The 21,847-nt window shown below is 46.7% G+C and overlaps 1 protein-coding gene across 1 annotated transcript in view; it reads left to right on the forward strand.

Annotated features, from left to right (window-relative positions):
- Nucleotides 1-21,847, forward strand: part of MINAR2 (membrane integral NOTCH2 associated receptor 2) — a 138,572-nt gene that overhangs the window by 16,498 nt on the left and 100,227 nt on the right. Inside the window, exon 2 of the mRNA XM_069240901.1 lies at nucleotides 7,615-7,665. Within this exon, the coding sequence (XP_069097002.1) occupies nucleotides 7,615-7,665 (51 nt within the window). The remainder of the gene's footprint in view (nucleotides 1-7,614; nucleotides 7,666-21,847) is intronic.

Raw genomic sequence — 21,847 nt, forward strand, 5'->3', positions numbered from 1 at the left:
TATCCTTGACTAGGACAGTCCCTAAGGTAGTCGGACCTGAAGCTTTCCTCGAAAATCCTTTGTCTTTATTGGTTCCAATGGCCTGACTACTTTGTTTTAAGCTAGGCCAAAGGTGTCCCTGCTTATTGAGTCTCCTTTCTAAGACTTGTAGGTCCACCAGGCCATTCCTCTCCCCCTCTACAGAGGTGGTTATTGCCATCCTCTCATCTTGGTGTTATGAGAGGTAGGCCTTCCTCTCAACCCTGCCCACATGAAAGAGGGGTGGCCCCATTCCCCAATATAATTCCAGAGTTTCAGCCAAGCCAGTTCACCATACCTATTCTTTACCTTTTCCACAACAAAGTAAACAAACCGTTTAGCATAATTTCACATTCTTTAAAGTCCAAGCAATCCAAATATTATGATCCAGTACGACAGGGAGGACAAGTCTGTCATTCTTTGAGCAGCACATACATAAGCTGAAAGAGAAGGCAGTTGTATTGATATATATTAGCATGCACAACTATATGCATGTAGTGCACCTGAATACATTTCTTGTGTAGGCATAGTGACAAATTCCATACAGTGACACCCATCAGCACCAAGAGGGAAAACCCCTGTGGCCAAGCCCAAAAACTTCCCTTCTAGCCAAGTCTTGATGCAAGCAAATAAGGTGGGGCTAGAATGCCTGGCTGCCCTTAGGCTCACCCATTTTTCCAGCCAGCCATCCTGGAGGTTTTTGTTGTTTAGTTTTCTTTCACCAGAAACTTACAGAGCACCATTGAGGACTCTGTATCTGGGCTTGGGTGAGTAGGAAAACTGTTGCCCTCTGAGAAGGTGATTCAGCCAGCAGCAGGAACAAAAGAGTGAGCTTGAGGTCCTGCTAAGGTATATATTAAGCAGGTCCCTCCTTCCTTTCCTCCCTTGAGGAATACCCTTGAACCTCTGTCCATTCTCTGGAGGCCCAAGTCACTGCCCACTTGCTTGGTGGGAACTGGACAAAGGAAAGGTAGGATGCGTCTTTCACAGAGGGTCAGTGCTGCTCTGTGCTCTCATACTGGGGCAAATTGGTGAAGCCTGCAGGCTAACTGGGTGGCCCACTCAGCACCTACTATTGCCTCCCCATGATACCTTGCTCAATCTCAGTGAACAGTAAGTGCACTTAGGTACCCCACCCAATACTCACAGACAAAAAATTGATTGGCATGTATTTGGTTTGGAGGCATCTTATTTACTTGACCCTAAAATAAACAGTTGAAGGCAATTGTGTGCCGGGGGAGGACAGGCCCAGGGAACCAACCACACAGGAGGCACTCACAAATGTCCTGAAGCATACCAACAATCCCAGGACAAGATGAGTCAGGTGCTCAACATCATGCAGGAGAACCAGTGGCTGTAAGGGGAACATCACCAGGAGGTCATGCAACAATTGTAGGCCTTGAATACCACCATGGCCTCCATTGCAGGGGTGCTGGGTGACATGCCGAACATCATGCTGGCGGACACAGCACACCAGTGGGCCCCTATCACTAGTGTTAGAAATGGGGTTTTTGGTTGGCAGCCAGGTTACCCTCTGTCCAAGCAAGAACCCTAATTCTAGTCAGGGTAAGTCACACACAGTCCGAATTATCCTGTGCCCACCCTCTGGTAGATTGGCATGAGCAGTCAGGCTTAACTTAGAAGGCAATGTGTAAAGCATTTGTGTAATAAATCATACAATAACATAATATAGCACCACAAAAATACACCACACAGTGTTTAGAAAAATATATAATATTTATCTGGGTATTTGCAGGTCAAAACGATCAAAGATGCAACATGAATTTGGAAAGATATCACTGAAAAGTGATATGAAGTGTCTTAAGTCTTTAAAAAGTAAATAAAGTCTCGCTCAGGCACAAAGTACCTGGTTTGGAGTGGAAAAACTCCACAGAGGGCCGCAGAAGAGGAGATGCGTGAAAAAATGGTGTGTGTGTTGGTTACGCCCCTTCACACACGGACTTGCATCGTTATTTTTCACGTGGGAGACGTGCGTCGTTCTACGGGAGGAAAAATGGTGCGTGTGTTGGTTTCGCCCCTTCACACACGGACTTGCGTCATTATTTTTCACTCGGGAAAGACGTGCGTCATTTTCCAGCATGCGGACCGTCTCCTTCTGTGGATCGCAGGATTACCAGATGTCCCAGGGTCTGTGCGTGGATTCCTCGGCTTGTTATCTGGCTGCGCGTCGTTCCGGGGGGCTGTGCGTGGAATTTTCTTCCTCACTGCAGGCGTCGCGTCGATTTCCTCTCTGGAAGGTGGGCGGCATTGTTCATGCGAGGCCGTGCGTAGAAGTTCCAGTCGCACCGCAGCTGTCGCGTCAAGCGGCGTCTTTCTGGATCGGCGTGCAGTGATTTTCTCACTGCGGAGCAAGCTGTGCATCGAATTTTTCAGCGCACGAGGAATCCAAATGAAAAAGAGAAGTCTTTTTGGTCCTGAGACTGCAGGGAACAGGAGGCAAACTCTATCCAAGCCCTTGGAGAGCACTTTTGCAGCCAGACAAGATTTCAGCAAGGCAGCAGGCCAACAGCAAGGCAGCAGTCCTTTGTAGAAAGCAGACAGGTGAGTCCTTTGAGCAGCCAGTCAGTTCTTCTTGGCAGGATACAGGTTCTGGTTCAGGTTTCTTCTCCAGCAAGTGTCTGAGGTGGTAGGGCAGAGGCCCTGCTTTATACTAAATTGTGCCTTTGAAGTGGGGGTGACTTCAAAGAGTGGCTAAGAAGTGCACCAGGTCCCCTTTCAGTTCAGTCCTCTCTGCCAGGGTCCCAGTAGGGGGTGTAGCAGTCCTTTGTGTGAGAGCAGGCCCTCCACCCTCCCAGCCCAGGAAGACCCATTCAAAATGCAGATGTCTGCAAGTGAGGCTGAGTACCCTATGTTTGGGGTGTGTCTGAGTGAATGCACAAGGAGCTGTCAACTAAACCTAGCCAGACGTGGATTGTAAGGCACAGAAAGATTTAAGTGCAAAGAAATGGTCACTTTCTAAAAGTGGCATTTCTAGAATAGTAATATTAAATCCGACTTCACCAGTCAGCAGGATTTTGTATTACCATTCTGGCCATACTAAATATGACCTTCCTGCTCCTTTCAGATCAGCAGCTGCCACTTCAACAATGTATGAGGGCAGCCCCAATGTTAGACTATGAAGGGAGCAGGCCTCACAGTAGTGTAACAATGAATTTAGGAGTTTTACACTACCAGGACATATAAACTACACAGGTACATGTCCTGCCTTTTACCCACACAGCACCCTGCTCTAGGGGTTACCTAGGGCACACATTAGGGGTGATTTATATGTAGAAAAAGGGGAGTTTTAGGCTTGGCAAGTACTTTTAAATGCCAAGTCGTAGTGGCAGTGAAACTGCACACAGGCCTTGCAATGGCAGGCCTGAGATAAGGTGAAGTGGCTACTTAAGTGGGTGGCACAACCAGTGCTGCAGGCCCATTAGTAGCATTTAATCTACAGGCCCTTGGCACACATAGTGCACTCTACTAGGGTCTTACAAGCAAATCAAATAGCCAATCATGGATAAACCAATCAACAGTACAATTTACACAGAGAGCATATGCACTTTAGCACTGGTTAGCAGTGGTAAAGTGCCCAGAGTTCTAAAGCCAACAACAACAGGTCAGAAAAAAGGAGGAAGGAGGCAAAAAGTTTGGGGATGACCCTGCCAAAAAGCCAGGTCCAACAACTAGCCATTTTACTGACCAGTCCTCCACATCTGCTGCAGCTAGTGGACAGGAGGCCATACCACAGGACTCACATGCCACCAGCACCCTTCCCCCTGCAGAAGGATGAACCACCCCACAAACATTGCCTGCGACCCAGACAGATACCAGAGACAGTTGCCAAGACCAAGACCCCCGCTAGGAAATGAGCCCCTCCAGAACATCCCCCATGTGTTCCTCTGTGATCCCTTGTTCAATTTGAACTGCCATTGCTCCTCTTCCTAAGGCCCATTGGACCCTGGACCTGTACTACAAACAGACTGGCCCACTACACTGGTCTTTTCCCAACAATGACCCCACCCTTTTGCACTTTGCATTGTATACCTAATTTATAAATAAACACCCTTGGACACAACTTGAGTAATAGTGCTTTATCAGAAAGCAATGTACAATGTATTGAACTGTAGTGAACTGCATGATTCTGTGCAAATGTCCTGTAATGTGTGAATCCATCCTCCATATGTGTCTCTGCAGTCTGTACACACCTCAGCATTACACTGTTGTAACCACATCAACATCTGCAATAAGGGAAGGTATAGGTGACAGTCAGTTGGGATTCAAAGGTAGTGGCTGGCATTATACTACAGCCACAGAGCACATCACTTAGATGGAAAAATTTGAAGTTCATCAGTCTTACTTGGGTGTGACTGGAAGTACTGCTGAATGATATGTGTCCTGTTGTCCACATCCTCCTCCTCTTCCTCCTCCTCACTGTCCTCAGTGTCCACTGCTGCCACAGGTGCATTGTCACCCCTTTCTCCCGCAGATAGGGCACATGGCTTCTGAGGGATAAATTGTGCAGCACACCAACACAATCTGGCAGACCTTCTCAGGGGAGTAGCAGAGAGATCCACCTGTCAGATGGAGGCACCTGAACCTGGCCTTCAGGAGACCGAAAGTGCATTCCACAATCCTCCTTGTACGTCCATGAGCATCATTGTACCTATTCTCAGCCCCTGTTCTTGGATTCCTAACAGGGGTCAACAGCCAGAACAGGTTTGGGTAGCCGGAGTCACTTGGAAGAAGTGAGGGACACACATTAGCCTTGCACATTGGCATGAGGTATGACTCCTGTCGGCATACACTGACATACATTGGGTGGGGACCCAAGCTTACCTATGAGCCACACTCTGTGCCTCTGTGGTCATGCCACCAGCTGTGGGTTGCTGCTATTCCTCAGGACAAAGGCTTTGCTGACTCTAGTGACTCGACCTCTAGGTGTGAAGGGACCCCTACTTGTGTGTGAACCCCTCCCACTGTCAGCTACACTAGTAGGTCTGCTAGGTGGAAGATCTTGTGAAGAGCCCTCCCATGAATCTATAGGATGACTCCCTGACTCCAAAGGGTTAGAATCTCCCTCTCTCTCTTCTTCCTGGTTACCAGACTACTGCTGGTCATCCTGGAGAAGGAGACTCAAAAGAAAATTCTTCTTTAGATTCTTCCCTACCACTAAGCTTCTCTCTGAGCAAGCCCTCTTAGTAATTTGAAAGTCATGTTCTCATAGGGAGTTCCCATGGTTCCAGGGGTGGCCTCAGAGGAAGACATATGGGGTCATTCCGACCCTGGCGGTCAAAGACCGCCAGGGCCGCGGATGACGGAAGCACCGCCAACAGGCTGGCGGTGTTTCCTAGCCCATACCGCCGCGGTCAGAAAAACGGGGCCGGCGGTTTCCTGCCGGTTTACCCCCGGCTGGGCGAATCCGCCAGGGCAGCGCTGCAAGCAGCGCTGCCTTGGGGATTCTGACCCCCTTCCCGCCAGCCTGTTTCTGGCGGTTTTCACCGCCAGGAAGAGGCTGGTGGGAACGGGTGTCCTGGGGCCCCTGGGGGCCCCTGCACTGCCCATGCCACTGGCATGGGCAGTGCAGGGGTCCCCTAACAGGGCCCAGGGCGGCTTTTCAGACAGTGAAAAGCGCGACGGGTGCAACTGCACCCGTCGCACCGCCGCAACACCGCCGGCTCCTGTGTTGCGGCCCTCATTCCCGCTGGGCTGGCGGGCACTAACTTGCTTAGCGCCCGCCGGCCCAGCGGGAATGTTAGAATGCGGGAAGCGGTATTTTGGCCGCGTGGCGGCCAAATGGCGCTTCCCGTCTGGCGGGCGGCAACCGCCGCCCGCCAGAGTTAGAATGAGGGCCATAGTGTAGTCAGTGTTAGAGTCGAGTGTGAGAAAAGAAAATACCTACTCTGCCTAACCCTAGTCTTTTAGAAAGAAAGTGAAAGACTAGATCCTGTACTAGGTATATATTTGTATAGCTCTAGGTATGGGGTACCTTTTCCTGTGGAAAGCACCTGTGACAGAGTGATAAGTCAATTGCAAGTACTTATCCCATCGTTGCAGTATCAATGTAGGAGGCTGGCCTGGTTAGTAGTGGGTACCAAGGTACTGACACCTTATGCCAGGTCCAGCTATCCCTTATTAGTGAAATGTAGTCAGTGTCTAGAAGCCAGGCTGTTCAGGGGTAGCTGAGCAGCCAAGGCTTATCTAGGAGTCATGCAAAGCTCTTGCAATACCACTGTAGTCACATAGTACTCACACACATGAAATAAAATACTCAGTGTTACAAAAATAACACTACTATTTTTTAGTGACACAATGCCAAAAATACCTTAGAGACTATACTCCCTTAGGAGGTAAGTAATATACACAGTATATACACTAGAATTCAGAAGTAGCTGTAAAAACAGTTAGAAAACAGTGTAAATACTGAAAATTGACAATAGGTTGCAATGGACCTGGGGGAACACAAAACATATTCTAAAATAGTGGAAAGCGAAAGTTGTTTTCCCACCTAGGCAAGTGTAGTGTGTAGAAGGGCGCTGGGAATGTAAGAAAACACCAAAGTTAAGTAATAGAACCCATCCAGAGCCCAGGAAAACAGGAGTAAATCTCAGTAAGTTTCCTAGAACACACAAGAAGTCATGATTGAAGATTATGCAAGACACCAATGGTGGATTCATGGACCTGAAGACCTGTGGAAGAAGGGGACCAAGTCCAAGAAGCACTGAAGAGTCCAGGGAGAACAGGAGCCCCTGCTAAAGGCCCGGATAAAGGTGCAAATGAAGAACCACCGGTGAAGAACAGTCAGTACTGCACCCAAGAAGATGGATGCAGGTTTCTGGTTGATGCGGATGATGCCCCATGCTGGATGGAAGATTGCAGTTTGGTTTGCATCGCTGGATTCCGCCAACAAGCATTGGCACACACAAAGCTTGCGGTTAGTGGAAAATGGCACTGCCCAAGACCAGGAGGGACTTGGTGGCCTCTACCCAGAAGAGGGAGACAGAGGGGACTCTCAGCAACTCAGAGAGCCATCACAAGACCAGGCAGCATGCACAGGAGTCCCACAGCATGGGGACAGAGAAGGTGCAAATGGAGGCCCACGCAGCACAACACAAAGGGATCCCACTCCGCCGGAGAACCACTCAGGAAGCTGTGCGTCACAGGAAGGAGTGCTGGGGGCCGTAGCTGTGCTGTGCACAAAGAACTTTGTTGAAGGTCTCACACAAGCTTTGGCAACTGCAAATCACACGGTGCATGGGTGTTCTGTCTTCTGTGGGGAGGCAAGTTCATATGTCCACTAAAGTTGGACAGTTGGACCTTAGGACCGTCGGAACAACTTCAATCCACCATCTGTGTTGTTGGATCAACGCACTTCGTCAGGAGAGGGGACCCACGCCACTTGACGTCGCTGCAGAGGGGTGCCTGCTGAAGCAGGGAAGTGACCCCTTCACTTCAAGGGAGATTCTTTCATTCTTATGGTGCCGGCTGAAGACAGGCAGTTCTTGGAGTATGCACGACCTGGGAACAGTTACAATTGCTGGCAGGAGCTGAAGATACAATGTTGCAGAAGTTGTCTTTGCTTCTTTGTTGCAGTTTGTAGAGTTCCTGGAGGGTCCAGATACAGTTTCATCAGTAGAAGGCAAAGTAAAGGATGCAGAGGATTCCTGCTGGAGTCTTGCAATCCGAATCTGAGGAAACAGCCAGAAGAGAGACCCTAAATTGCCCTGAATGGGCGATTGGTCAGCTGCACAGGTAAGCACCTATCAGGGGAGGGCTCTGACATTGCCTGCTGGCACTGGCCACTCAGATGCTCCCAGAGTGACCCACCACCTTGGAATCCAAGATGGCAAAACCCAGGGACACTCTGGAGGAGCTCTGGGCACCACCCCTGGGATGGTGATGGACGGGGAGTGGTCACTCCCCTTTCACTTGTCCAGTTTCGCACCAGAGCAGAAACTGGGGGTCCCTGAACCAGTGTAGACTGGATTATGGAAGGATGGCACCAACTGTGTCCTTCAAAGCATTTCCAGAGGCTCTGGGAGGCTACCCCTCCAATGCCTGTAACACCTATTTCCAAAGGGAGAGAGAATAACACCCCTATCACAAAGGAAATGCTTTTTTCTGCCTTTCTGGGCTTGAGCCGCTCAAGCAACAGAAGGGCAGAAACCTGTCTGTGAGGTGGCAGCAGCTGGGTCTGCCTGGAGAACCTCAGAAGGCTGGTATGGCAGTACTGGATGTCCACTGTCGAGCCCATAGAGTGCATGGCATTGTAAAACCACTTCCCAGATGTTAGACACTTTACATGGCTATATTCTGAGTTACCATTGTGAAGATGGACATAGGTATTGTTCTATGTCCAGCACATGTGTAAAATGGCATCCCTGCACGCACAAAGTCAGATAAAATGGTCCTAGATGATGTGGGGGCACCTCTGCTAGTGCAGGGGTGCCCTCAAACACAGGTCATTTTCACCCAGCCTTCAGGGTTGGAAGGCCTGACATATAGGTGACTTATAAGTGACATGGTGCAGTGTAAATGGCTGTGAAATGCTGCATGCACCATTTCACACAGGCTGAAATGGCAGTCCTGTAGGAGCCCTTGCATGGGCTCCCTATGGGTGGCAAAAGTAATGCTACAGCCCATAGGGATCCCCTGGAACCTCAATGCCCTGTGTACCTAAGTACCATATACTAGGGACTTATAAGGGGTGACCGGTATGCCAATTTGGGATGAAACACTGGGTTACCAGTATGTAGTGACAAGTTTGAGAGGAGAGAGAGCATAAGCACTGGGGTCCTGGCTAGCAGGATCACAGTGACACATTCAAACACACTGACATCAGGCAGAAATTGGGGGTAACATGCCAAAAAGAGGGTACTTTCCTACACCTCCTAAGATCAATCTCTCTAGGGCAGTCAACCATAGTGAATGCCATCCGGGGGCTGGCATCCGAGATGCAGCAATGCAATGCCTTCCTGGAGGGCATTCACAGTGGCTTAGTAGCCCTTCAGAGATCGTTCCTGGTTCTGGCCTCCTCGCTAATGGCTGCCAGTGTCCCTTTTTCTTCTGTCCCCCCTCCAACTACGTCTTCCCAGTCCCTGTCTCCTCTCCCCCAACCCATCCCACGTACACATTCTGACAAGCATGCACCCAAAACAAAAGACAGGACTCACACAGATAAACACAGGCACCACACTTCAGTCCACAAGCACACACACAGCCAACACACAGATGCACCCACAACATCAACCACTGCCTCCACTGTGTCCCACTCCTCCTCCTTCCTCGCAGTCACATCAGCACTCACACCTGCATGCACAGCATCAACAGTCCCAGATCTTGCCACCTGCAAAGCCTTGCCCAAAGTCACCACAACAGCAGACCCGCAGACATGCACCCCACACACCACATGTGCAGTCATCACCACCACCTCATGCAGCACACCCACCTCACTTGCAGACACCACCACAGCATACCTACACACTTCCTGTTTGTCCTCCCCACACTGTCTGCCCCACTCCAAAGACACACAAATGCTCCCACTCAGACTCACAACAGCCATCCACCTCACACACGCACACTGTCCATGCACCTGCACCCAAGTCCAGAACACCTCCTCCTCCTACACCCATTCCCTCTACCGCCACTCCGGTACCTCCTCCCACATCCCACCCCACTGGTCCTAAGAAGCTTTTCCTGTCCCATTTTGATCTCTTCCCTCCTTCACCCCGTCCTGCCTGTAAGAGTAATGTCCAACCCCCCAGTCTAGTACCTCCAGCTCCAAATCGACTCCTGTTCCTCCCCCTAAGTGTACTCCTACCACTAAGGTGAAAAAGGGTGGCACTCCGCCCCCGTCCCAAGGCCACTCCTCTGCCCCAAAACAGAAGGACAAGTACCCGCCCCCTCCCAAACCCATGGACCCCCCTGTGAAAAAGAAACCTCCCAACCCCTTGCCCCGTGATGTGCCTGCCTACTGTTACCATGATGCCCCTGGCCAGTGGAGTGTCTGGGCTGTCAGGAGTCTAGTTGGACCTTGGATGTTGCCCTGTGGCTAATGGCTGACACTGGACTGGACAATGGCCCTTTATATTTAGTTGCATCAGTTGTTGTGGGCGCAGGTCCAGTGAAATACAGAGGTTGGACCTAAGTTATGTGTCCTGGCTTTCTTTACTTCTGGCTGATGTTGTGTTGTTTACTTTGCAGATTGTTCTGGGTGTGTGGTGTGTGTTGTGCGTGTGTGTGTGTCACTCTCCCCTCACTCCCTTGTGTGCTAGGCAGCTGTACTCACCGTTGTGGTCTTCGTCGGTGTTGGTGCTCCTGAACGGCCATGGCGTGGTACAGCATCAGGAAGACTTCCAGTTCTGGTTCCATGGTGGCCCCAGACTCCTCTGTGTCCCTGGAGGATAGTGTCTCCATTTTTATGTTCTGTTTCTGCCGGGCCTTTGGTGGCGTTGCTAATGCCCCGGAAATCCTAGCGGTATGCTATGTCATAATATGGTGGGCGGATCCTTGTCTTCCGCCTGCCTTGAGATGGCTACCGCCGTGTTCAGTGGCCGTACTGCACTGGCAGCTGGGGTGGTACATTGGCTGTCTATGAGAAGGACCACCTCCATGGTCATAATTTGACGGTCATTATTGCCGGCCTGGCGGCGGTACCACCGCCATCGCTGGTGTGGCGGTCAGATGACTGCCAATGTCATAATGACCACCATTGTCAATATTTTTTCTTGCTCAGTGATAACCATTCCATGGACCACTGGGGATGACAGACTGTGCAGGATACTAGCCTGTAATTAATTCCATCAGCTGATGCCACAGTTCTCTCTTTAAGAGACATTCTACTCACCATTAAGGCCCTCATTACAACATTGGCGGTATATACTGCCTACTGCTGCAACGACGGCCGACAAAAGACTGTTGCCGTGGCTACCAGCTGTCCGCCAAATTATGACCGTAGCCGGAATTCTGCCAGAAGGATGGTGAAATTCCGGCTGCGGCCATGGCGGTGGATGGCGGTAAGGTGGCGCTGCTGCCAGCAGCAGCGCCACGCCAGTAGACCGCCACAGACCGTATCATGACCCATGATACGGCCTGGCGGTGTTCTGCTGGCGGACACTGCTGGTGGCAGCAGCGCCCCGTCCCATCTCCTGCCGGAGAACCCCCTGAAATCAGGTAATTCGGGTGCTCTGACAGGGGAGGAGGGTGGGGGTGTTGTCCGTGTGTGGGGGGGTGCTGTCCGTGTGTGCGTGTATGGATGTGTGAGTGCATGGATGTTTTGTTGTGTGCATGCATGTGTGTCTGTATGTATGTCAATGTGTGTGGATGTATGCATGCATGGATGAATGTGGGTACGAGTGTGTATATGCATGTGTTCGATGGTGCGTGTATGCCGTGGGGGGGTCTGGAGTGAAAGGGGGGAGGAGGCAGGGAAGACCACTATCAGTGACAAGGAAGGAATTCCCTGTCACTGATAGGGCCTACCACCATGGTTTATGTGGCGGTAGGGAAGGGAAGCCACAAAAACCATGGCAGTAGGTGGGGTCATAAACACATGGGCGGGCTAGTGACAGCCGCCTGGCTGGAGACTGAAGTCCCCAGCCCGGCGTTCGTTACCGCCGTGGCGGATAGTGTGGTACATTGTCATATTATGGGGAAAATTACCGCCAGCCTATTGGCAGTATTTTTCTCCATTTTACCGCCGTCTGCCAGGGTGGTAATGAGGGCCTAAGATTGGCTATCCAATACAGTTTTCTTTACATCTTTGACCCAAGTTATCCCCTAATTTTCAGCCAAGAGTAAGTCTACCACTACATCGTAGACTCCTCGGCTGGAGTAAGTACAAATGTTTTCATTTAAGAAACAACCACCATGCTTTTGCTAAACTCCGCAGAAGTATAGTTAGGTAGGACGATTGAAAACTGGTTAACCAAGAGAGACTGAATCTGTATGCATTAGAACTTCTACCATTCAAGCATCCCAGCAGCATTTCATGTACTAGATCTACAAAAGCAAGACTTTCATAAGGTTATATGTCAGAACAACGAGTGTTGAACCACCCATGCCTGAACAACGCGGTCAGAACAACGACCTTGTTGTTACCACTAATGCCTTTACCACGAATGCCTTAACAACAACTTTTCGTTGTAAAGTCATTCCTGGTAAAGGCATTAGTGAACTGCATACATGGTTCAAGCATGCGTCCCCCCTGGCCCCTCACCCCTAAAAAGTACAGCAACCCCCCTCACCTCCACAACCATCCCAACCCCCCCCAAAATTACCACAACCTACACCCCCTCCCCTAAAACCTAAAGCACCTCAACCCCCCACCCCACCCATGAAACCTAAACCCTGACCTCCCTCCCCCGCCCCTAAACCTTAATCACCCCAAGCCCCCCACCCCAAAAACTAAAAATACCCTGACTCCCCACCCCGCCCCTAAAACCTAAGCACCCCAACCCCCCACCCAACCCCTAAAACCTAAAGTCTGATCCCCCTCCCCTGCCCCTAAACCTTAATCACCCGAGCCCCCCACCCCACCCCCAAAAAACAGCCCCAGTCCCAGCCCAACTTACCTCCTGCTTGATCACGTTGACTCCCTTCTTCTGTGCCTTGACCACGCATGTACGTGGTTCAGCACATGCGTGGTTAAGGCCCTGAACAAGGAAGTCGTGGAAAACGAAAGCGTTGTTTCGCTTTCGTTTTTCACGACTTTGTTGTTCAGGACTCGTTCGGGATGCTTCCCCTTTCATAACATTGTCATCCCTGAAATAGTTAAACATTGCTGCGCACTGAACTTTAATCTAATTTAAATATTTAGCTGGCAGGAACCCAACACAAAAGTTACTGATGTGAATATTATCTGAGGCGTCATTAACATGCTTTGAGATTCAACATGCCTGCAATCAGGTGCTGTGCCATTGTGAAGGAAGCATTTGACTCTTGTTTGGAAATGGAAGCTGGAGAAATCACAAGTAGGTCAAGAGTTAGACGACTGGCAAAACTACTCAGTATAACAATGATCCAACCAAATCTACCCATAATAGCTGAATCATGTTCGGATGCAGCATTATGTCTTATTCTTGTATTTTTTTAAAAATCTGAGAAGATGAAATTGATCTTGCTGAGAGGTTAATTCTAAGATTAGAACACTGAATTTGAAATGGAAGACTCACGCCTGAGCTGGTAAGCCACCTTCCTAACTCGGTTTAATCCTGTCTTTCATTTGAGCTTACCGGTTATGAAAACAAACCTTTTTATCATAGTTCACCTTACTTATTTTATTCTTGCGGTACACTTAAAAGCAGACTTGTGAGGAAGATCGATTCCAAGCAATCTGAAAGAAAACAGATGAATTGCAACAAATGAAAATTAATCAGGGAGCATTTCACCTATGCATGTTGGCATCATGGCGGTCTTTGGAAACATCGCACTGTGTTTAGCGCCCCCTCAGCTCTGAAGCTGTTGTTCAATCCTGACTACACCTCCTCCTAGTTTAAGTCTGTTTGTCTTCCTGGGATATTGTTGCCACCACCTTAGCGAGGTGCACCTCCCTATTATCACAGCATAGAAATGGAAGAGAAAATAAGGGAATTTAAGTTCTGTCTTTTTTCTAATTGCATTCTAAACACTGAACTATTTTTTATGCCTTTATGTTATGTATTACTATAACCATATAATTCCTGTATAACGCACACACACTGGAATCAAGCCCTATATTAACAAGAAGCTACAAAGTACAGACGGGGATACATGCTGCAGAACCACCTTTCTCCTGTGCAAGTCACAGCAATGCCAACTAGGGTGCATTTACAGCACCTGAGCCCCAAGGGCAGTACGCTTTAAATGTTACAACTACTTTAGTAGGCCTCTGCCTGACCTGCTCCCTCACCATTCTTAGTACTGACCTGACCAGGCTGCGTTGCAGATTGCCACGCTGGTGGGCATGGAGTGAAGAGCAGAAACAAAGAGGGCCAGCTTGTAGTGGTCTGCAGTTTTTAAGCCCACTACAGGCCCCGCCTAACACCTTCCCCTTGGGTGCACCTTACTACAACGACATACTCCTCCTTCCTCATAGCCAACCTCTCAAGAGAAAGGAGTGACCACTCTAGGGCATCTGTTACAGGCCTTCTATGCCCAACCCTTGGTGCTGACTAAGGCCCTCCCCCTTGTGATTTTGCAGTATACAGGTTCCAGGACTGAGGCAATCAGCGATGCTCCCCTTGTCATGAGGAGAAAGGCCTCAATGTATTTTTACAAGGCTGAGGAGATCTCATCCACAGGGCTGTGAAATCCTCAGCCTGGTAAATTTCAGCTCAGGCAAACAGGCACCCGTGCTTTTAATGCATATCTAAAGCCTGGCTGCCTAACCTGAAAAAGAAAAGTGTCTGTCAGGTTGACCTTTGCTCACAATGACCAACACTCTTCTTATCAATAAATAGATGGGGGTGGCCCTTCCTCCCAAATGAGGGGGCAAAGGCTCTGTTTGTTAGCAAATAATACACTGCTTTACAGGTAAAAAGATGGTGTAATTATTTACTGTTACTATAACTAGGGTGACACAGAAGAATGAGCAGTAGATGATTACCCAGGAATGCAGTTCAAGATTTCTAAATTAAGCTTAGTAAGATGCAGCATCCAATCATGTGGTGTAGGAGAGATCTTGGAAAAGATGTCTTCAATTTCTTTCTGATTTGCAGGAGTATAGGAACAGGTCTGATATTGATAGAGATATTTGGCCAGATGTATACATTTTCCCAATAGCGATTACCTAATTGTGATTTTTTGTGAATGATAATTATGTAATCGCTATTTGTAGTTATGAAACTCCAGGAGTTTCATTTAGCAATTCCCAATGGCTCACAAATCGACCTACCTCATTAATATTCATGAGGTTGGTTGCAATTTGCGACCCATTGTGAATGGCTATAATCAAAGGGATGGTGGCCCATGTCTGTGATTGCTTTTAAATAAAGCAATATTTTATTTTTAATGCAGCCCTTTTCCTTAAAGGAAAACAAGATGCATTTAAAAAAGAAGAATGAAAAGTTTTCTTTTCCTTTTTTTAAGAGTAGGCAGTGGTCTGGGGGACCACTGCCTACTCTTAAAAGTGTTTTCGCATACATTCACAAAGGGGAAGGGGTTCCTTGGGGATCCCTTCCCGTTTGCGAATGTTTACCACCTATTTGAAGTAGGCAGTAAAATGCAAATGTTTTGTGACTGCATTTCTGTCACAAAACATTACTACATACCTCTGCGATTTGGTATTAGGAAGTGGTGCCTTGACATGCGCCTTCCTAATACCGAATCGGTATGTAGTTGCAATTCCAATTTGTGATTTGGTAACAAGTTACCGAATCTCAAATTGGAATTAATACATACCAAAATGCATTCTTGCGATCACTGGGCCATTTGCGATTACAAAAATGCATGATACATCTGGCCCATTGTTCCAGATTCTTTGTGCTTTCATTGCTCCATGCATGGCACTGCCTCTGATGATTAGTTTCTCAGGCAGGTATGCAGTAGAGTAGTTTTAGATGCCCTTGAAGGTGATTAAACTTCTCTTGATGCTGCTACAGGGTAGAGAAGGAGGACACCAATCTAGTGATGTGTTAGAACTTCTACAAGTCCTTGATTTGATAAACCGCAGCATGCAGTATGCGTGCTGGGCATGCCAGAAATATGGGGACAGAGTTGCCAAAGAGTAGATGATTGCTTTCATTCAGGAGGAGGCCCACTGTTCATCTGAAGTTAGTTTTGGACAGAAGGAGTTTCACTTTTTTTAGTAGAAATCCAATACCATGCACTCTTGGTTTTCTTGGTGGTATGTTCTTCGAAGTGGAAGTCTTTGTTGAATGATGATGTAGATGACTTTGCATAGGCTATCAGCTGGATGGTGGAAGCATCATGTTGAATAACAAAGCTAAAATCTGGTAGCTTGGTGCTGTTAGTGAACAGGAGGAATTCTGTCTTTAATTAAGTGCTAGGTAGGTGTTTTAATCCGGTTCCAGATTAGCGCAGGGCAGGATTTGAGTAGTTGAATTTAATGAGCTGAGGAGATTTTGAGGTAGAGTTGTAAGTTGTTGGCATTTTGATGGCAACATGATAACTCCCTGTGTTACTCCACTGGAGGCAGGTAATTTCAGGGATATTAAGGTTGCCATCTGGATGAACTGGTGGTGGTGAGGTAAGAGGTAAACCATTGCAAGACTGTGCCTAAGAAACCAATACACACTGCCAGGGCATAAATTAATACTTGGTGGTCAACTCTGTCATAAACTGCAGAGAAAGTGAACAGGAGAATCTGCTGCCTACATTCACTGAATATCCGTTGTCAAAGGGATTGGGTTAGAATACATTTGCAGCAAATGCCAGTGATCTACAGATGTCAAGTTTACTCTAAGATCACTGTTATCTTCTGAGCGAGTGTTTTCCTGTATTTTACAGTTCAGGAAGACTTCAAACACTTTAATTCCTGCCATGAAGCTCAAATGATTGATTAGAAGACATGATGAAGCACTACCTGGCTACATCTATAAAACAGGCTGTTCCACTCCTTGAAATCAGATGCTGTTGAACCTGAAGAAGCCCAGAAGAAAGTTGTGGAATGGGAACATCTGTTACTTGAGGATTGACTAAGTTAAATCCTACATCCACCTAAATTTCCAATGCTTGAAGCCATTTTGAAATATCATGGGAGTTGGCCTCCTAAAAGTCAGTAGGTTGTTAAAGGGCTACGAGCATCTTGGAAGAACAAGCAGCATTCCAATAAGATTCCATTTTGGTGGAAGCCACTACTGAGGAGAGTGAGTGGGAATCTTGTCTGCCTCTGCTACCAGTGGCCTTGTACACTAAGAATTGTGAAGAGAATATCAGACCAAGGTGAACTTTTGGCAGCAAAATGTATTGGTTCCTCCTACTCTAAACTTTGTGCAGTGAGGTGCACAATCCAGCAGGTGTGTGCAAACTAGGTATCCAACCTACTGGATTCATGTCTGGCTGTGGCTCTCATTTTACACCTCTGAAGAATTGCATACTCAGAAAAAATGCCTAGATCTCTAAATGAAGCATGACAACAGGAAAATACAGCAAAGAGACCCCATTGGTAAAGCACCCTCGAGGGCTTCAGTTTTGAGTTCATAGTTTTGGCATCAAACATTGATGGTTCAGAGGGGCTGTGATTGTGACATAGCTGACCTTGTATAGCCTATCTTGGCCAAATCATCCTGCCTTGTTTGCTGAAGTTTCTGAAATCCAAAGCAGAGAGTAATTCAGAAGGTAAATCTAATGACTGAGATCAACTTCTAGGCTTTACCCTTCCTGTGCTTCATTGGTTTCAACCTTAATATAGGCATAAGACTCAGTTGTCCCATGGCCTATAGACTAACATTGACTGCTGACTTTTCTATTGTATAATTGTGGATTTGTTTAATATTATATTGAAAGATTCATAACTCCTTATCCCCTAAACAAATGCTTTGTCATTTTGGTACTGTTCTAATCATTACATTTTGATTATTTTTAGGGGGATTTGATCTGATATATTTCTTGACTATCATTTTGTTGTAGTGCTGCTAGAAGACAATATTGATTTTATCTGAGGGAAGCCTCTTGCTTAGTTCAGAGCTACTAAGGATAAGCCCAGGATTACTCACAGAACCCTACGTTTAGTAATTAGGCTCTATAATGTTTGAGTTTTTGAGAACGCCAATTAAACTCACATTAAGACTACCCTCCCAAAGGTATCAATTTTGCATCCTACAGTCTCTTAATGTCAATCAAATAGTTAACTTTGAAGAGTTTACATAGTACATTGTATAGGAGGACCCAATTTATATCCCTGTACAAGGATTCGCAAAGATTACTAGTAAGACATGGTGAGCATTTCATCACAATGGCTTTCTGGTCATTCTAAACCTTCACAATGGAGTAACTGTCTTTAGCCTCAGTTATAGCCTTTCTGGGATCAAGATAAATATCCTCTGACTTCATGCCAATGGATTTGTTCAAAGGAATAAAAAAACGTCCCATTAAGGGTACCACCATCGAACAGTAGAGGATCACACATATATTACTCTTTAAAGTGCCCTCTAGGTCTCCAGTGGTGTAGCATGGGCTCCTGCAGCACCTGCAGTGTAGGGGGGGCTCAAGCTTTAAGGGTCCCCTCAGCACAGGAGAACAGCCTGGGAACTCCTAACTAAGTTAGGAAGCAAGCCACTCTATGTACTTTGCAGGGGTAGCCCGCTCAATGTTCGTTATGCCACTGTAGGTCTCACTTGGAGACCAGTTGTCTATGAATAAAAATAAAATGAAAACTTGTAAAACAAATTCAATGTGGCCTTCATGTGTTAAAACCATTTTCCTGGCAAGCCCCACTTGTAACAAATAGCAATGTCAAAATAGAGAAGAAATGGTGGCAAGAGGCATTTATACATATATTGCATGATCTTTCATTATATCCAAACAAGACGACACTGCACAGGCAAACCAAAGATAGCTGTAAAGTATTTGTTGTCTTACTGTTTGGTAGCATGGACAAAGTTTAAATCTAACTGTGAGGAAATGCTTCAGGATGCACAGATTTAACCGCTCATAATAAAAAACTGGTTCAAAGGATAATGTATAAAAATCCAAATCATGTTCATACACAGAAATAATATTTTAGCACTTTACTACGAAGGTACTAAAATTAATAAAGAAAACATGTTGACTAATGAATAGAATATTTCCCTTTAAAGTCAGTAGTTCCTTCAAAACGAAAATCAATGATATATAATATAAGTGTTGGGGGATTAATGCTAGGTCTGAATATATTTAAAGTTCACTACAATTTCTTAGAAACAGTATTTGCCTAATGTGAGCTCTATTTTCCACACCACAATATAGAAATTAGGATTAATCCTAGTGAACAAAGTTACTTTAAATGTTTATGGAGTTCAATTTATCTTGAGTTAGTTGATTTAGGTGAGTATTCAATCAGAGTTTCACTTGATAAGTGCTGAATGGGAGTTCACAGTGAAGATAGCCAGAAAAAGTTGAGAGGTGGTCTAAGCACTTGTGAAGATGAGGGCCATTGATCTTTTCTGAACTAGGGTTAGAGATTAGTTCTAACTGTATAACAAACCTTTTCAGAAAAAAGTGCTGTTCATTCGGGGGTGTAATTTTTAATATTATTTTTTAGCATGGCCCAACTAACTAGAGTTCTGCAGTTAATTAATTTGAAACCTTGGAGCCTGGTTGTTTTATTTGTGAAGTACAAGCAGCTAAAATACATTAGTACATACCAATGTCTCTCTTATTCTAACATTACACAAACAGAGACACAAAGTACAATAAACTGGTGCTTTGCTTCAACAAGTTTTCTTGACAGGTCCCATGTGCTCCTGTCTTCAAGGACTTCTCTTCACTAGATCATTAGATTTAGACATGGCAGTAGAAACTAACAAGCCCCTAAATCAGACAATTGACCTTGCAATCTTAGGGAGTAAACTGTGGAATGGCTACTACAGATTTTGTAAACAAGTTCCCCATCAATCATTCTGGTAAAGTTAAGTAATGCTCTCCTATGTCTTTGCCATGTGAGCCGGGAATCTTCAACATCAGCTACTACAAGGATTGGGGATAGAACATAGGCTTTCATAAGTGAATACCCTAATCCCACATCTTCACCCTTTTAGTACAATATGACACATCTGGGTGCTTAGATGTTAGAAATAGGGTCTTTGGTTGGCAGTCAGGTTGCCCCCTGTCCAAGCAAAGACCCTCACTCTGGTCAGGGTAAGTCACACACAATCCAAATTATCCTGTGGCCACCCTCTGGTAGCTTGGCACTGAGCAGTCAGGCTTAACTTAGAAGGTCATCTGTAAAGTATTTGTGCAATAAATAATGCAATAACACAGTGCAAACACCACAAAAATACACCACACAGGTTTGGAAAAATATAGAATATTTATCTGAGTAGATTAAGGTCAAAACAATCAAGATTTGATAAACACATGTTGAAATATCACTACTGTAATGATAAATAGAGTCTTTAGTTCTTAAAAACAAAAATGGTCTCTTGCAAGTGCAAAGTATCTGGTTTGCATCTAAGTTATCCACACGGGACCGCAGAAGAGATAATGTGTGGAAAACGGGGAGGTGTGCATCAGTTTCTTTGGGCGCACACAGACGATGCGTTGATGCTTTTCCACACAGCAAGGGATTTGCGTCAATTTCCGGCACGCACACTTGGATACTCTTCGGGTTGCGGGGTATTCGGATGCCCCAGAGATGATGCGAAGAATTCCTGGGCGTACAGGGCAAAGTCACAGGAGCTGCGTCGAGCCGGTGGGCGATGCAGGAAATTTTTGCCGCGTGGTAGGTGCTGTGTTGATTCTTCTCGCAGGAAGTCGGGCTTAGCGATGCATTGATCTGGTGGGCCGTGCGTCGAAGTTCCGGTCGCAATGCTGGCGCTGCATCGATCTCCACAGCGATTTTCTCATTGCGGTGCAGGCTCTGCGTAGTTTACAGCAGGCTGTGCGTTGAATTTCACTGCATAAGGAGTTCTTTGCAGAGATTAAGGGCCTGATTACAACTTTGGAGGAGGTGTTAATCTGTCCCAAATGTGACGGATATACCACCAGCCGTATTACGAGTTCAATAGGATATAATGGACTCGTAATACGTCTGGTGGTATATCCGTCACTTTACTGTCACTTTTGGGACGGATTAACACCTCCTCCAAAGTTGTAATCAGGCCCTAAGTCTTTTTGGCCCTGAGACTTCAGGAAACATCAGGCAAGCTCAATCCAAGCCCTTGGAGAGCACTTCTCAGCAGAGCCAGAGGGCTGCAAGGCAGCAGGGCAACAGCAAGGCAGCAGTCCTTTACAGCAAAGCAGTCAGGTGAGTTATTTGGGCAGCCAGGCAGCTTCTTTTAGCAGGTTGCAGGTTCTAGTTCAGAGTTTCTTTCCTAGGAAGTATCTTGTCATGAAGTGTCCCTGTTGGTAGGGTCAGAGACCCAGTTCATATACCCAAATGTTCCTTTGAAGTGGGGGAGACTTCAAAGAGTGGCTTAGAAGTGCACAAGGTACCCTTTCAGTTCCATCCTGTCTGCCAGGGTCCCAGTATGGGGTTTGGCAGTCCATTGTGTGAGGGCAGATCACGGTCCTTTGACATGTAAGTGTCAGGTCCTCCACCCTCCCAGCCCAGGAAGACCCATTAAGTATGCAGGTATGGCTGAAAATCCTGTGTTTGTGGTTGTCTGAGTGAAATGCACAAGGGAGCTGTCAACTAACCTAGCCAGAGGTGAATTGGAGACAGGCTGTAAGCACAGAAGGGTTTGAGTGTAGACAAATGCTCACTTTCTAAAAGTGGCATTTCTAGAATAGCAATATTAAATCCAACTTCACCAATAAGCAGGATTTTCTATTACCATTCTGGCCATACTAAATATGTCCTTTCAGTTCAGAATCTACCACTCAAACAGTATATGAGGGTACCCCTAATGCTGTCCTATGACAGGAGCAGGCCTCACAGTAGTGGAAAACTAATTTAGGAGTTTTACATTACCAGGACAAATAAACTACACAGGTCCATGTCCTGACTTTTACCTACATAGCACCCTGCCCTATTGGTTACCTAGGGCCTAACTAAGGGGCAAAGAAAAAGGAGTTTAAGGCCTAGCAAGTACTTTTAAATGCCAAGTCGAAGTGGCAGTGAAACTGCACACACAGGCCTTGCAGTGGCAGGCCCGAGACATGGTTAAGGGCTAATTATGTGGGTTGCACATCCAGTGCTGCAGGACCACTAGTAGTATTTCAATTACAGGCCCTGGGCACATGTAGT

Source organism: Pleurodeles waltl, chromosome 1_1 (assembly GCF_031143425.1).
Source record: "Pleurodeles waltl isolate 20211129_DDA chromosome 1_1, aPleWal1.hap1.20221129, whole genome shotgun sequence".
NCBI classification, from domain to species: Eukaryota; Metazoa; Chordata; class Amphibia; order Caudata; family Salamandridae; genus Pleurodeles; species Pleurodeles waltl.